The sequence below is a fragment of the Stegostoma tigrinum genome, chromosome 10 (genome assembly GCF_030684315.1).
Source record: "Stegostoma tigrinum isolate sSteTig4 chromosome 10, sSteTig4.hap1, whole genome shotgun sequence".
Classification (NCBI taxonomy): domain Eukaryota; kingdom Metazoa; phylum Chordata; class Chondrichthyes; order Orectolobiformes; family Stegostomatidae; genus Stegostoma; species Stegostoma tigrinum.
This window is the reverse complement of record NC_081363.1, coordinates 1309907-1326994: the sequence shown is the minus strand read 5'-3', so window position 1 is coordinate 1326994 and position 17088 is coordinate 1309907. Positions and strand designations below refer to the sequence as shown.

The following is a 17088-nucleotide window of genomic DNA, read 5'->3' as shown; positions in this document are numbered from 1 at the left end:
AGGAAGGGTCACTGAATCCATAACATTAACTCTGACTTATCTTCACAGATGCTGTCAGGCCTGCTGAACTTTTCCAGAAACTTCTGTTTTTGATCCTGATTAACAGCATCCAAAGGTCTTTTAGTTTTATTTAATATCTTAGTGTAGTGCTTTTGGTATGGGAATTGTTTGCCCTGACATGGGCTGGCCATGGTATATCAAGATTGTCGCCAAATTGCCAAAAGAGGGAATGTTCTCAGGAACTTCCTTCATACCGTCAAGTCATCCTCGGTTAAGTCTTTTGCAACAAATGTAGTTGCTCATCTTTGGCAGTTGCTAAATATAATGGATCACACTGTCCTGGTGCAAAGTGCAACAAATCCTTCTTGAGAATGACTTCAATCTCACAGTATAGAGATGTAGAGAGGACAGACATGATAAGTAACCTGCTTGGTGTGTCTTAAACATGGTCATTCTGGTCCCTGGCTTGTGTTTTATTTCAAAGTCATTTCTGCCTCATTCATTCATGGGATGTTATGCTAGCTGGACAGTGTTTATTGTCCGTCTCTAGCTGCCCCTTGAGAAGGTGGGGGTGAGCTGCCTTCCTGAACTGCTGCAGTCCATGTGCTGTAGGTAGGCCCACAATGCCCTTAGGGAGGAAATTCCAGGATTTTGACCCAGTGACACTGAAGGAACGGCGATACATTTCCAAGTCAGGATGGTGAGTGGTTTGGAGGGGAACTTGCAGGGGGTGGTGTTCCCATGTACCTGCTGCCCTTGTCCTTCTAGATGGAAGTGGTCGTGGGTTTGGAAGGTGCAGTCTGAGGATCTTTGGTGAATTTCTGCAGTGCATCTTGTGGATGGTACACACTGCAGCTGCCTAGCGTCAGCGTTGGAGGGAGTGCATACTTGCAGATGTGGTGTCAATCAAGCGGGTTGCTTTGTCCTGGATGGTGTCAAGCTTAAAAGTTGCTGGAGCGGCACCCATCCAGGCAAGTGGGGAGTATTCCATCACACTGCTGACTTGTGCCTTGTGGATGGTGGCTGTGGTTTGCTAAGTCAGGAGGAGAGTTACTCATTGCAGTATTCCCAGCCTCTGACCAGCTCTTGCAGCCAATGTGTTTATGTGGCGCGTCTAGTTGCATTTCTGATCAATGATAACCTGCAGACGTTGACAGTAGGGGATTCAATGATGGCGACACCAATGAATTTCAATGGGTGGTGATTAGATTGCCTCTTATTGGAGATGGCCATTTCCAAGCCACTGTGTAATTGTTACTTGCCACTTATCAGACTAAGCCTGGATACTGTCCAATCTTGTTGCAGTTGACTTGACAGTATGAAGGAAGTTCCTGAGAACATTCCCTCTTTTCGCGAATAATGCTCAACATTGTTTGCACTGATTGCACATCCTGACTTCTGACCTTATGATACAGGGAAGGTCATTGATGAGGCACCTGAAGATGGACTTAGGACTTTACCTTAAGGAACTCCCGCAGAGATGGCTTGGAGCTGAGATGACTGACCTCCATCAATCACAATCATCTTCCTGCATGTCAGTTATGACTCCAGCCACCAGTGATTTTGCCCCGATACCCACTGATTCCAAGATAACAAAGTGTGGTGCTGGATGAACACAGCAGGCCAAGCAACATCTCAGGAGCATAAAAGCTGACGTTTCGGGCCTAGACCCTTCATCAGAGAGGGGGATGGGGAGAGGGTTCTGAAATAAGTAGGGGAAAGTGAGGGAAGCGGACAGAAGATGGAAAGAAGAGAAGATAGGTGGAGAGGAGAGTATAGGTGGAGAGGAGAGTATAGGTGGAGAGGAGAGTATAGGTGGAGAGGAGAGTATAGGTGGAGAGGAGAGTATAGGTGGAGAGGAGAGTATAGGTGGAGAGGAGAGTATAGGTGGAGAGGAGAGTATAGGTGGAGAGGAGAGTATAGGTGGGGAGGTAGGGAGGGAAAAGGTCAGTCCAGGGAGGACAAACAGGTCAAGGAGGCAGGATGAGGTTGGTAGGTGGGAAATGGAGGTGGGGCCTGAGGTGGGAGGAGGGGATAGGTGAGAGGAAGAACAGGTTATGGAGATGGGGATGAGCTGGGCTGGTTTTGTGATGCAGTGGGGGGAGGGGACGAACTGAGGTTCACAATAAACAACTGCACCTCCCAGTCGCAAACCATTTCCACTCCCCCTCCCATTCTCTAGATGACATGTCCATCATGGGCCTCCTGCAGTGCCACAATGGTGCCACCCGAAGGTTGCAGGAACAGCAACTCATTTTCCGCTTGGAACCCTGCAGCCCAATGGTATCAATGTGGACTTCACAAGCTTCAAAATCTCCCCCTCGCCCACTGCATCAGAAAACCAGCCCAGCTCGTCCCCCTATTTATTTCAGAACACTCTCCCCATTTCCCTCCCTGATGAAGGGTCTCGGCCCGAAACGTCAGCTTTTGTGCTCCTGAGATGCTGCTGGGCCTGCTGTGTTCATCCAGCTCCACACTTTGTTATCTTGGATTCTCCAGCATCTGCAGTTCCCATCATCTCTCTCTTACCCACTGATTCCAGTTTTGTTAAGGCTCCATGATGCCATACTTGGTCGAATGTGGCCTTGATGTCAAGGGCTGCCATTCTCAGCTCCTTGTTTGAACCAAGACTGTAATGAGGTCAGGAGCTGAGTGGCCCTGCAGGAATCCAAACTGGGCGTCACTGAGCAGGTTACTGTTGCGCAGGTGCTGCTACTTAACACTGTTGTTGACACCTTTCATCATTTTACTAATGATTGATTGTAGACCGATGGAGCAGTAATTGGGTTGTGTTGGATTTGTCCTACATTTTGTGTATAGGACATACCTAGGCAATTTTCCACATTATCAAGAAGATGCCAGTGTTCTACTGTACTGGAACACAAATTTTCAGTACTACTGGAATGTTGTCAAGCCTACATCCTTCGTACTCTCCAGCGTTTCCAACCACTCCTTGATAGCACGTGGAGTGAACCGAACTGGCTGAAGACTGGGACCTGTAATGCTGGGGGCCACTGGAGGATGTCACTGGAGTGGATCATCCACTCAGCACTTCTACCTGAAGATTGCTTCAAAAGCTTCAGCCTTACCTTTTGCACTCATGTGTTGAGCTTTTCCATCAGTGAAGATGGGGATATTTGTGGAACTTCCTCTTCCACAAGCTGTTTGTGATTGTCCAGTATCATTCACAGTGGATATAACAGGGTTTCAGAGTTTAGATCTGATCCACTGGACGTGGAATCACTTAGCTCTGTCTATCACTTGCTGCCTATGCTATTTGGTACACAAGTAGTTGTTCTGTTTGGTAGCTTCACCAGTTGACACCTCATCTTTAGGTATGCCCAGTGCTGCTTTTGGCATGCCCTCATGCATTCTTCATTGAACCAGGGTTAATCCCCTGGCTTGTTGGTAATGGTTGAGTAGGCTGGATCATGGACTGTATTTTCAATGTGAAGGTGGAACTTTGTCTCCACAAGGTGGTCTCCCTTACTGATACTGCCATGAATAGATGCACCTGCAGCCAGCAAACTGGTGAGGATGAGGTCAAGCATGTTTTTCGCTCTTGTTGGTTCCCTCACCATCTGCTGCAGACCCAGTCTAGCAGTTATACCCTTTAGGACCCGACCAGCTGAAACAGTCGTGCTGCTGCTGAGCCACTCTTGGTGGTGGACACTGAAATCTCCCCCGGAGTACATTTTGCACCTGTGCCACACTCAGTGTTTCCTCCAAGTGTTGTTCAATATGGAGGAGTACTCATGCATCATCTCAGTGATGATGGGAAACGTTAACCAGCTGGGGATTTCCTTGTCTATATTTATTCTGAAGTCATTAGACTGCATAGGATCCACAGTCAATGTTGAGGGCTTCCGGGGCAACTCCATCCTGACTATATAGTACAGTGCTGACACCTCTCATGTGCAGGTGAGGGCCTAGTAGTATTTCCACTGGGCTATTTATCTAGATGCCCAGTTAATGTTCTGGAGATCCAGGTTCAAATCCCACAACAGCAGGTGGCACAAATAGAAATCAATAAAAATGTAGAATTAAGAGTCTCATGATGATCTGGCTCCAAAACATTTGGGATGAAATTCATCCAGAATTGTACTTTATGTGGACAACTTTTAAATAACACGTTGAGGTGCCTTGATTCAACACCTGCTCTTTTGCCACTTTTCTTCCCAATATGATGAAGCTACACCAATCTGTGTGGTAATCAACCTTTCGAATGATAGCATTTTACTCCATCTCATTCATCTCCACTTGAAGTTTCTCCTGAATGTGCAAACTGCATTTCCTTGGAGCACTGGCATATAGGGTTGCTTCATCCTTGATATGCAATGGCATGTGATTCTTAAAATTACTGATCGAGTCAAAGCAGTGCACGTATGGCTGTTTGTGAAGGTTGACATGATTCGACTTGTCTGTTCTAGCACTGTTGTGACTCTAATCTCATGAATGGTTATGATGCTGCAATCAGTGCATACGGGTGATCCTGTCACTGTTGGACCATTAGTTTTTCTCAGGTAGAAGGGAATCCAAGACACTGCAGTATGATTTACCACTGTCGAGATCTGAAGATCTGTTCTGTGAGGAGAGATTTTTTTTGGTAGGTTGTATGATAAAGTGCCACTTGTTGGAGTACATGCCTGTTAGGATGCGTGATGGTAATATGTTTGCATTAGCTCCTGTATTAACTTTAGTTTTCAGGATATATCAATAGCTCAGTAGGATGGAGTCTCACAACTTTACACCAGTAGGTCACATGCCATGGTACGGGGATGACATCATGTAGACGATATCATCTACTACGATATATAACACAACAGCAGGTCATCACTCACCATCAATAGCTGCTGTGTGGGTCTTGCCTGCAGAAATGGTTTTGATTTTGTAAATGGCCAGCTGTTTGGACAGAGTCAGTGAGGTCATGTAGGGAACTTCCTGATCAGCCTAGGGAGAGAGGGGCAAGTTATTTACCCACACCCCCAACACAATAGACACGTGTCTAAGCATACTACGTCCCCACACCTTACCCTCCCCCTTCCCACCCCAGTACAGAAACTGTATCAAAACACTGCATGCAGGAGTACAGGAACAATCTGTCTCCACCGCTCATACAGCACAACCCCTACCAAAAAACAATGCGGCCTCAGGTATTCAGTGCCCAACACGTTCAAATCCCTGCAATGATCCCAGGAGGTGGAGCCAATTGTTCGGGCCTGTCCTCAGGGGCACCAGCCAGGTTTCACCAGGGCAGGAGCCTGGCTACTCAACAATGGAGCTAAACAAGGTTTTCAGTCTAAGCTTGATCCCAATCATGGTCCTGCTGAATAAAAATCTATTCATTTCATTATCGACACCTAACACCTTTTGAAGCAGAAGGTTCTGAATGTCCACATTTTTTGAAGAATTGTTTCCTAACATCCCTCCAAACAAACTTACGAAGTTTCATGTTTCACCCCTTCATTCTGGACTACCCTCGAAAGAGAAAACAGTTTTTATCCGTCTTTGAGTTAGCTTGAGCACATCAATTCAATTACCCAGTAATCTTCAGGGCTGTGGTTAATTCTGATTGATGTGGGCTGTGATAAGGACTCACTTTGATTGGGTGTTTGCGAAGACCTCGCATGTAGTGGTTGAGTCCGAGCTTGTTATACTCGTTGTTACCACACGCCAGCACTTTGCCACTCTGAGTTATGAAGAAAGTCCCATCAGAGCCACACTGCACTGACACAATGCTCAGGCTCACTGGCAGGTCAACCTGGAATCATCAGAAGAACACATTAACTAGCAATGCAAGCATCATTGATCATAAACTTGACAATCAACAGAAACCCAACCATCATTGACCTGAAACCCAACTGTCACTGACCAGAAACCCAACTGAATTCACTCTCAGAAAGTACATAACAAGTACCTGAGGAGCAAACGCCCTCCTTCAAGGGCTGCAGACTTAATGCAGAGTTCCAAAGCTACTCAGCTCTTAACCATTCACCCCAGACACCCTCCTGCACCCCACCACCCTGCACCTTCCCACGACCCATCACCCTCCACCCTCTGTGAACTACCTGCCCCCGACTTCCAATGTCCCAGTGTCCTGTACCATCCTGCAGCCCGCTGTCCTGTGTGTACCCATCCCAAAAACAGCAGCCTTGTACTGAGCACCTCTTTTCCTCCCTCCCACGTCCCTGCTACTTTCTGCTTGCCACTCACCCTCCACAGTCCCGGTCCCAAGCCCACCCTGAATCATTCCTTGACCCTTCCAATTTCTCCTTGGTTTGTAAGGACTCACGCGTTCTGGGTATTTGTAATCCTCCTCTGAATCCAGCCCCAAACGCCCTGGAACCAACAGACAAAATCGAGATGAAATGCAGAGAAAGTTGCTCCCACTCATCTTGAAACAAGTGGAACACTGTCAGCCTTAATAATCATTCACAAAGATGAAATGAACGTTAATCTTTCTCTCACTTACTGGAATATAAAAACAATGAGCTGAGGCTAAACTGTATCAAACTCCATCCAGGCTAACTGGACCCAGTTCTGGGTAATACTCCTGGCTGCAGTAGTGCAGATTTATCAGAATAAAAAAAAACAAAGAACTGCAGATGCAGGAAATCATAAACAAGAATAGTGGCTGCTGGGAAAACTCAGCAGGTCTGGCAACAACTGTGGAGAGTTAACGTTTTAGGTCCAGTGACCCTTCAGATCAGAATCATACTGTGGCTCAAAGATTAAATAATGAGGTCATACTGTACTGAATAGGTCTGCAATTCCTCTAACATTAATCAATTAGGTGCACTGTATTTGGGGTTCAGGTTGGTTGGCTCGCCGAGCTGGTTCATTGCTCTGCTGACATTTGGTTACCGTGCTGGGTAACATCCTCAGTGCAGCCCCTGATGAAGCGTCAGTGTGTTTTCCCGCCTGGTTTTTAAACTCTGGGGTCCGTTGCGGTGGATTGCCTCACTTCTGGGATTCCTCCGTACTGAACGTATATGGGGTTGAGTTCAATGTGTTTATTAATGGCATGCTTCGTGGAGTACCATGCTTCCAGGAATTCTCGTGCTGTCTCTGCCCAGCCTGTCCCAGGACCTTGGTGTTGTCCCAGTTGAAGTGGTGGTTCTCCTTGTCCATGTGGATTGAGATGAGTGAGTATCGGTCGTGTCTTTTTGGAGCCAGTTGGTGCTCATGTACTCGTTAGTTTCCTTCCTGTTTGACCGATGTAGCGTTTCCCGCAGTTTCTGCAGGGGATCTTGCAGAGGACACTGGTCCCCTTCATGGCAGGGAGTGCGTCTTTACTTCGGGTGAGCAGTTGGTATAGGGTTGATGTGGGCTTGTGTGCCACTCTGATGCCCAGCGGTTGTAGAAGTCTTGTGGTGAGTTCTGACGTGTTTCTGATACAGGGGAGTGTGATACAGGAGTGTGTCGGGCATGTAGAATCTTCCTGAAGCTGTTTCTGTAGGCACCTCCTGACCGAGTTCTATCGATATCCATTATCCTGGAACACTTGGAAGAGGTATTCTTCCTCCTCTTGGTGTAGCTCCATGTTGCTGCAGTGTGTTGTTGCCCTTTTAAACAGTGTTTGCACGCAGCTTCATTTGTGTGTGCTGGGATGGTTACTATTGAAGTTCAATACCTTGGTCTGTGTATGTAGCTTTTCGGTGTACCCTACCATAGGTGTTTCACTACCATACATCGTTTGGGGTGTTTATACAATTAACAGAGGAGCAGGGGTGAAGGGATTTCCACTGTGGAGGGGAAATTCAGGTCAACAGGGAGAAAACCTGAGTGTTTGAACCAGGAAGCACTTCTTCATAGAGTTATACAGTACAGAAGAGGCCCTTCGTGTCTGCAACATGACTCCAAATCTACACTAGTCCCACCCTCCTGCACAAGGTCCATAGCCTCAAATGTTGTGACATTTCAAACTTTCATCCCAGTACTTTTTAAAGGTTGTGAGGTTTCCAGCCTGAATCACCCTCCCTTCCAGACGCACAACATCCTCTGGGGGAAGAAGGTTTTCCTCAAATCTCCACTAAACCTCCTGCCTTTCACTTTAAAATTACACTTCCTTTTCAGTGACCCTTCGAAAACTGAGGGTTCAGTTGCTCTGTATTCATTCTGACCGTGCCCCTCGCAATCTGAACATCTCTATCAGATCACCCCTCAACCCTCTCTGCTCTAAAGAAAACGATGTGAGCTTATGCCAGCCTCTCTTCATTGCTAAGCTGCTCCATTCCAGGCAACATCCTGGTGAACCTCCTCTGTAGCCTCTCCAGTGTAATTATATCCTTTCCTGTAGCGTGGGTACCAGATCTGCACACAGTGCTTCAGCTGTGGCCGAACCAAAGTTCTGTACAGCTCCAACAAGACCTCAACTCTGCCCTTATAATCTCTGCCATGACTGTCAAAAACAAGTGTCCTGTACGCTTTCTTAACTACTCGATTACCCTGCCCAGCCACATTCAGGGATCTGTGGACCAATACCCCAACATTACTTGTTAAACACCTTGTTAGAGGTTTTGCTGAAATCCATCACCTGGGTGGATTAAAACCACATCGACTGCACAACTATCATGTACTAACCTGGTCACCCCCTCAAAAAACTCAACAAGATTCATTAGGTACGATTTTTCTCAACAAAACGATGCTATCCCTCATCAAACATGGCCTCTCAAAATGGAGATTTAATTTCTCCTTCATTAGTTTGTCCAATAGTTTCCCCACCACTGATGCGAGACTCACTGGTCTGTAGTTCCCCCCACCCTCTGGTTTATCCTTTCCACCCTTCTGGAAAAGTGGAATCTTAGTTATCCTCCAATTCACTGGAACCTCCTCTACGGCCAGTCAGGAATTAAGATTTTGGGGCAAAGCCACAAATGTTGTTCGATCTAAGACTGTAAAGGCTCTTACCAATTTTTATACATACACCATAGAAAGCCTTCTATGCAGATGCATCACGGCCCTGCCCAGGGCCATAAGAAACTACAGAATCATGAACATAGACCAGACCATCACGCGAACCAACCTTCCATTCATTGACTCCACCCATAATTCTCACAGCCTCAGGAAGGTAGCTAAGATAATCGAAGACCGCCCTCCCACATTGGTTATACTCTCTTCCAACTTCTGCCGTCAGGCAGAAGATATAAAAGCTTAAACACATGTACCAACGGGTTCAAGAACAGTTTCTTCCCTGCTGTTGTTAGACTTCTGAATGGACCTATCAAATTTTAATCTTAATGTTGATCCCCCTCTCTCTCTGTGCACCTTCTCCGCAGTTGTAACATTGTATTCTTCACTCTGTTCCATCATCCTTATGCACTTTGTATGGTATGATCTGTTTGTACTGCATGCAAAACAAAACTTTTCATCGTACCTAGGTACAAGTGATAATAATAAATCAAATCAAAATAACAGAAGTGGAAATCTGGAGCATTCCACTGACATGCTCTGACCCAATTTCAAAGACGCAGTTTAGATAAAGATTACTCCTGACTACCTTCACTGGGGCAAGGTTTCAATGTTTGAGTGAGCCTTTCCTGGCTTACACATCATGAAATATCAAACCCCTAGTCCCAGTCTCTGCCCGCTGTACTCACCTGATTACAAAATCCCTAACTGAGTACTTACCATGCTCCCCGCAGCCCCACGAGAACACCTCTTTGTTGCGTGTTAATGCGACGACATGGTTATCACCACAGGATACGTGTTCAACAGCATGATCGAGGGAGAACTCCACAAGCACAGGCACCAGTACCTCCTGTCCGTACTGACCATCACATCCAATACAGCCATAATAATCAGAGCCAAACGTATACAGGTGACCTTCATCTACAAGGAAAACACAACAAGGGTCAGGACAGGCACTACTGCTATGGGGACTCCATAAAACCAAGTGTCGAGTAAAACCCCCTCCATTCTTTTAAACTGAAAAAAGAGTTCCCTCTACAATGTCCTCATCAGACACCCCTTGGACAGGAACGGCACAGAGTTAGATAACAGAATAAAGATCTCTCTACTCTTTTAGACTGGAAGTAAAGCTCCTTCAATACTGTCCAAAATAAACATTCCAGCTTCTCTGACAACATGCACATCAAACACTTGCAAGACAGGGACAATACAATGTTAGATACAGTGTAAAAGTTTCTACGCTTTTAGACAGAAAGTACAGCTTCCATACTCCATCCTCATCAAACGCTTCCAGAACACGGAGTTAGATACACAGTAAAGATGCCTCTGCACTGTCCCCACCAAACACTGCCAGGAAAAGTACAACATAGAATGAGGTAAAGAGTATGTTGCAGTTGTATAGGACTTTGGTTCGGCCACATTTGGAGTACTGTGTACACTTCTGGTCGCTACATTACCAAAAGGATGTGGATGCTTTGGAGAGGGTGCAGAGGAGGTTCACCAGGATGTTGCCTGGTATGGAGGGTGCTAACTATGAAGAGAGGTTGAGTAGATTTAGGATTATTTTCATCAGAAAGACAGAGATTGAGGGGGACCTGATTGGGGTCTACAAAATCATGAGAGGTATAGGCAGGGTGGATAGCAAGAAGCATTTTTCCCCAGAGTGGGGGACTCAATTACTAGGGGTCATGAAACAAAGAAATCTACAGCACAGGAACAGGCCCTTCGGCGCTCCAAGCCAGCGCCGATCAAGATCCTCTGCCTAACCTGTCATCTATTTTCTAACGGTCTGTGTCCATTTGCTCCCCGCCCATCCATGTAACTGTCCAAATATATCTTAAAAGACGCTAACGTGTCTGCGTCTGCCACCTCTGCTGGCAACGTGTTCCAGGTGCCCACCACCCTCTGTGTAAAGAACTTTCCACACAGATCTCCCTAAAACTTTCCTCCTCTCACTTTGAACTCATGACCCCGAGTAATTGAGTCCCCCACTCTGGGAAAAAGCTTTTTGCTATCCACCCTGTCTATACCCCTCATAATTTTGTAGACCTCAATCAGGTCCCCCCTCAATCTCCGTCTTTCTAATGAAAATAATCCTAATCTATTCAACCTCTCTTCATAGCTAGCACCCTCCATACCAGGCAACATCCTGGTGAACCTCCTCTGCACCCTCGCCAAAGCATCCAAATCCTTTTGGTAATGTAGCAACCAGAACTGTACACAGTACTCCAAATGTGGCCGAACCAAAGTCCTATACAACTGCAACATGACCTGCCAACTCTTGTACTCAATGCCCCACCCAATGAAGGAAAGCATGCCATATGCCTCCTTGACCACCCTATTGACCTGCGTTGTCACCTTCAGGGAACAATGGACCTGAACGCCCAGATCTCTCTGTTCATCAATTTTCCCCAGGACTTTCCCATTTACTGTATAGTTCGCCCTTGAATTTGATCTTCCAAAATGCATCGCATCGCATTTGCCCGGATTGAACTCCATCTGCCATTTATCTGCCCAACTCTCCAGTCTATCTACATTCTGCTTGTAATCTCTGACAGTCCCCTTCACTATCTGCTACTCCACCAATCTTAGTGTCATCAGCAAACTTGCTGATCAGACCACCGACACCTTCCTCCAGATCATTTACATATATCACAAACAACAGTGGTCCCAGCACAGATCCCTGTGGAACACCACTGGTTACAGGTCTCCAATTTGAGAAACTCCCTTCTACCACTACCCTCTGTCTCCTGTTGCTCAGCCAGTTTTTTATCCATCTAGCTAGCACACCCTGGACCCCATGTGACTTCACTTTCTCCATCAGCCTGCCATGGGGAACCTTATCAAACGCCTTACTGAAGTCCATGTATATGACATCTACAGCCTTTCCCTCATCAATCAACTTTGTCACGTCCTCAAAGAATTCTATTAACTTGGTAAGACATGACCTTCCCTGTACAAAACCATGTTGCCTATCACTGATAAGCCCATTTTCTTCAAAATGGGAATAGATCCTATCCCTCAGTATCTTCTCCAGTAGCTTCCCTGCCACTGACATCAGGCTTACCGGTCGATAATTACCTGGATTATCCTTGCTGCCCTTTTTAAACAAGGGGGCAACATTAGCAAGTCTAAAGTCTCTGGGACCTCACCCGTGTCTAAGGACACTGCAAAGATATCTGTTAGGGCCCCGGCTATTTCCTCTCTCGCTTCCCTCACTAACCTGGGATAGATCCCATCCAGACCTGGGGACTTGTCCACCTTCATGTCTTTTAGGATACCCAACACTTCCTCCTTCCTTGTGTCAACTTGACCTAGACTAAGCAAACATCTATCCCTAACCTCAACATCCGTCATGTCCCTCTCCTTGGTGAATACCGATGCAAAGTACTTGTTAAGAATGTCACCCAATTTCTCTGACTCAGTGCATAACTTTCCTTCTTTGTCCTTAAGTGGGCCAATCCTTTCTCTAGTTACCCTCTTGCTCTTTACATATGAATAAAAGGCTTTGGGATTTTCCTTAACCATGTTTGCCCGCAATATCTCATGTCCTCTCTTAGCCCTCTTAATCCCTCATTTCAGATTCGTTCTACATTCCCAATATTCTTGCAAAGCTTCGTCTGCCTTCAGTCACCTAGACCTCATGTATGCTTCCTTTTTTCTCTTGGCTAGTCTCACAATTTCACCTGTCATCCATGGCTCCCTAATCTTGCCTTTTCTATTCCTCATTTTCACAGGAACATGTCTCTCCTGCACACTAATCAACCTCTCCTTAAAAGCCTCTCACATATCAAACGTGGATTTACCTTCAAACAGTTTCTCCCAATCTACATTCCTCAGATCCTGCCGAATCTTGGTATAGTCGGCCTTCCCCCAGTTTAGTACTCTTCCTTTTGGACCACTCCCATCCTTGTCCATGAGTATTGTAAAACTTATGGAATTGTGGTCGCTATTTCCAAAGTAGTCCTCTACTGTAATTTCACCCACCTGGCCGGGTTCATTCCCCAGCACCGGGTCCAGTATGGCCCTTTCCCGAGTTGGACTACATACATACTGCTCTAGAAAACCCTCCTGGACACACCTTACAAATTCTGCTCCATCTTGACCCCTAACACTGAGTGAATCCCAGTCAATGTTGGGAAAATTAAAATCTCCCATCACCACCAGCCTGTTTCTCCTACACCTTTCCATTATCTGTGAACATATTTGTACCTCTATCTCACGCTTGCTGTAGGGAGGCCTGTAGTGCAGCCCCAACATTGTTCCTGCATCCTTCCTATTTCTGAGTTCTGCCCATATTGCCTCAATGCTGGAGTCCTCCATGGGGCCCTCCTTCAGTGCGGCTGTGATATCGTCTTTGACCATTACTGCAACTCCTCCACCCCTTTTACCTCCCTCTCTATCCTGCCTGAAGCAGCTATATCCTGGGACAACTAGTTGCCAATCATGCCCTTCCCTCAAACAAGTTTCAGTAATAGCAATAACATCATACCTCCAGGTACCGATCCAAGCCCTAAGGTCATCTGCCTTGTTTACCACACCTCTTGCATTAAAACCAATGCACCTCAGAACACCTGTCCCTTTGTGTTCATCATCTGCTCCCCGACTACTATTCCCTTTCGTCACACTGACTCCATTATCTAGTTCCCTACAGGCTTTCGTTTCTACCTCTTTTCTGTCCAATATTTGGTTCCCATCCTCCTGAGTTCAAAGTGAGAGGAGGAAAGTTTATGGGAGATATGTGTGGAAAGTTCTTTACACAGAGGGTGGTGGGTGTCTGGAACACGTTGCCAGTGGAGGTGGTAGACGCAGACACGCTGGTGTCTTTTACGATGTATCTGGACAGGTACATGGATGGGCAGGGAGCAAAGGGATACAGACCCTTAGAAAATAGATGATAGGCTTAGACAGAGGATCTCAATCAGCACAGGCTTGGAGGGCCGAAGGGCCTGTTCCTGTGCTGTAATTTTCTTTGTTCTTTATGTAAAATTCTCTTTAGTTTTTCAAACTGAAAGTAAGGTGCCGCTGACACTGTCCCTGTCAAACACTCCAGTAAAGGGTTGGATACCAAGTAAAGTTCCATTTACACTGATGACGACACAGGTTGGGAAGTCTCTGATTTTAGATTATTGTGTTGTAGTGGACATGTTGTGAGATTCTTGGCCTAAAGATATACAGGAAAGTAATCTGTGAGAAGATACAAGGAAGCTACAAAGGGATACAGGCAGCTTAAGTAAGTGACAAAGATCTGGAAAATGGAGTATACAATGCAGGAAAAGGTGACCTTCCCCACTTTGGCAGGAGCGTTAAAAGTTAAGCATATTACCTAAACGGTAAGGAATCATGGAGCTCTGAGTCAGAGAGGGAGCTGGGTCTCCACAGTACTAATCATAACAGGTTAACATGCAGGGGAACCAAATAACTAGAAAAGCTAAGAGAATTTTATTATTGGTTTAAAGGTGAATTGTATAACCTTGTTATTTTTGTATTCATCACTTATACAAGGCACTGGTGAGACCTTATCTGGGACACTGTGTACAATACTGATCAATATTTTTTGTGTGGATCACTGGGTGGACCAACATTTCTTGTCCATCCCTAGTTGCCCCTTGAGGTGGTGGTAATGACTGCCTTCTTGAACTACTCCAATATCTGTGCTGGAGGCTGACCCACAGAATTCCAGGATTTTGACCCAGAGACAGTGGAAAAACAGCGATACATTTCCAAGACAGGATGATGAGTGGTTTGGAGGGGAAATCGCAGCTGCTGATGTTCCCATTTTTTTGCTGCCCTTATCTAAGATGGAAGTGGTCATGGGTTTGGAAAGTGCTGTCTGAGGGTTTTTGGTGAATTTCTGCAGTGCCTCCTCCCACCCACCCTCCTGCAAAAAGTCCATCCCCTATTCCCAATTCCTCCGCCTTCGCCGCATCTGCTCCCACGATAAGACATTCCACTCCCGCACATCCCAGATGTCCAAGTTCTTGAAGGACCGCAACCTTCCCCCCACAGTGATCGAGAACGCCCTTGACCGCGTCTCCCGTATTTCCCGCAACACATCCCTCACACCCCGCCCCCACTACAACCGCCCTAAGAGGATCCCCCTCGTTCTCACACACCACCCTACCAACCTCCGGATACAACGCATCATCCTCCGACACTTCCGCCATTTGCAATCCGACCCCACCACCCAAGACATTTTTCCATCCCCTCCCCTGTCTGCTTTCCGGAGAGACCACTCTCTCCGTGACTCCCTTGTTCGCTCCACACTGCCCTCCAACCCTACCACACCCGGCACCTTCCCCTGCAACTGCAGGAAATGCTACACTTGCCCCCACACCTCCTCCCTCACCCCTATCCCAGGCCCCAAGATGACATTCCACATTAAGCAGAGGTTCACCTGCACATCTGCCAATGTGGTATACTGCATACACTGTACCCGGTGCGGCTTCCTCTACATTGGGGAAACCAAGCGGTGGCTTGGGGACCGCTTTGTAGAACACCTCCGCTCAGTTCGCAACAAACAACTGCACCTCCCAGTCGCAAACCATTTCCACTCCCCCTCCCATTCTTCAGATGACATGTCCATCATGGGCCTCCTGCACTGCCACAATGAGGCCACCCAAAGGTTGCAGGAACAGCAACTCATATTCCGCCTGGGAACCCTGCAGCCATATGGTATCAATGTGGACTTCACCAGTTTCAAAATCTCCCCTTCCCCTACTGCATCCCTAAACCAGCCCAGTTCGTTCCCTCCCCCCACTGCACCACACAACCAGCCCAGCTCTTCCCCCCCACCCACTGCATCCCAAAACCAGTCCAACCTGTCTCTGCCTCCCTAACCCGTTCTTCCTCTCACCCATCCCTTCCTCCCACCCCAAACCGCACCCCCATCTACCTACTAACCTCATCCCACCTCCTTGACCTGTCCGTCTTCCCTGGACTGACCTATCCCCTCCCTACCTCCCCATCTATACTCTCTCCACCTATCTTCTTTACTCTCCATCTTTGGTCCGCCTCCCCCTCTCTCCCTATTTATTCCAGTTCCCGCTCCCCATCCCCCTCTCTGATGAAGGGTCTAGGCCCGAAACGTCAGCTTTTGTGCTCCTGAGATGCTGCTTGGCCTGCTGTGTTCATCCAGCCTCACATTTTATTATCTAGGTACAGAAGAGGGACTGTTCCACGTAACTTACAAAGAGGCAGGCATAGCTTGGGCCCATGCGGGTACCCATGGCCACCCCCTTTGTCTGTAGGAAGTGGGAGGAATTGAAAGAGAAGTTGTTGAGGGTGAAGACGAGTTCGGCTAGGCGGAGGAGGGTGTCGGTGGAGGGGGACTGGTCGGGCCTGCGGGACAGGAAGAAGCGGAGGGCCTTGAGGCCATCTGCATGCATCTCTTGCTCCCCAGAGGAGCTTAAACAGTTCATCCACTTCACCAACACCTTCCACCCCAACCTCAAGTTCACCTGGGCCATCTCCAACACATCCCTCACCTTCCTGGACCTCTCAGTCTCCGTCTCAGGTAACCGGCTAGAAACTGATGTCCATTTCAAGCCCACCGACTCCCACAGCTACCTAGAATACACCTCCTCCCACCCACCCTCCTGCAAAAATTCCATCCCCTATTCCCAATTCCTCCGCCTCCGCTCCCAGGATGAGGCATTCCACTCCCGCACTTCCCAGATGTCCACACTCTTCAAGAGCCACAGCTTTCCCCCCGCAGTGGTCGAGAATGCCCTTGACCGCATCTCCCGCAACACATCCCTCACACCCCGCCCCCCCGCCCCCCCCCCGCCACAACCGCCCCAAGGTGTTCCCCCTTGTTCTCTCATACCACCCCGCCAACCTCCGGATACAACGCATCATCCTCCAACACTTCTGCCATCTACAATCCGACCCCACCATCCAAGACATCTTTCCATCCCCACCCTTGTCTGCCTTCTGGAGAGACCACTCTCTCCGTGACTCCCTTGTCTGCACCACACTCTCCGCAACTTCCCCCTGCAGTGGTCAAGAACGCCCTTGACCGTGATTCCCGCATTTCCCGCAACACATCCCTCACACCCTGCCCCCGCAATAACCGCCCTAAGAGAATCCCCCTTGTCCGCTCCACACTCCCCTCCAACCCCACCACACTCAGCACCTTCCCCTGCAACCACAGGAAATGCTACACTTGCCCCCACA

At 47.5% G+C, this 17088-nt stretch overlaps 1 protein-coding gene across 5 annotated transcripts in view; it reads right to left on the bottom strand.

The window, feature by feature from the left end:
• The window catches only part of LOC125455492 (serine/threonine-protein kinase Nek9), a 71557-nt gene that overhangs the window by 20238 nt on the left and 34231 nt on the right, over window positions 1–17088 (bottom strand). For all 5 annotated transcript variants that reach the window (XM_059648882.1, XM_059648884.1, XM_059648885.1 and 2 more), the window contains 4 exons: window positions 9631–9831; window positions 6293–6339; window positions 5600–5761; window positions 4842–4950 (listed from right to left, as the gene is read on the bottom strand). In XM_059648882.1, coding sequence (XP_059504865.1) covers window positions 4842–4950; window positions 5600–5761; window positions 6293–6339; window positions 9631–9831 — 519 coding nt within the window. The remainder of the gene's footprint in view (window positions 1–4841; window positions 4951–5599; window positions 5762–6292; window positions 6340–9630; window positions 9832–17088) is intronic.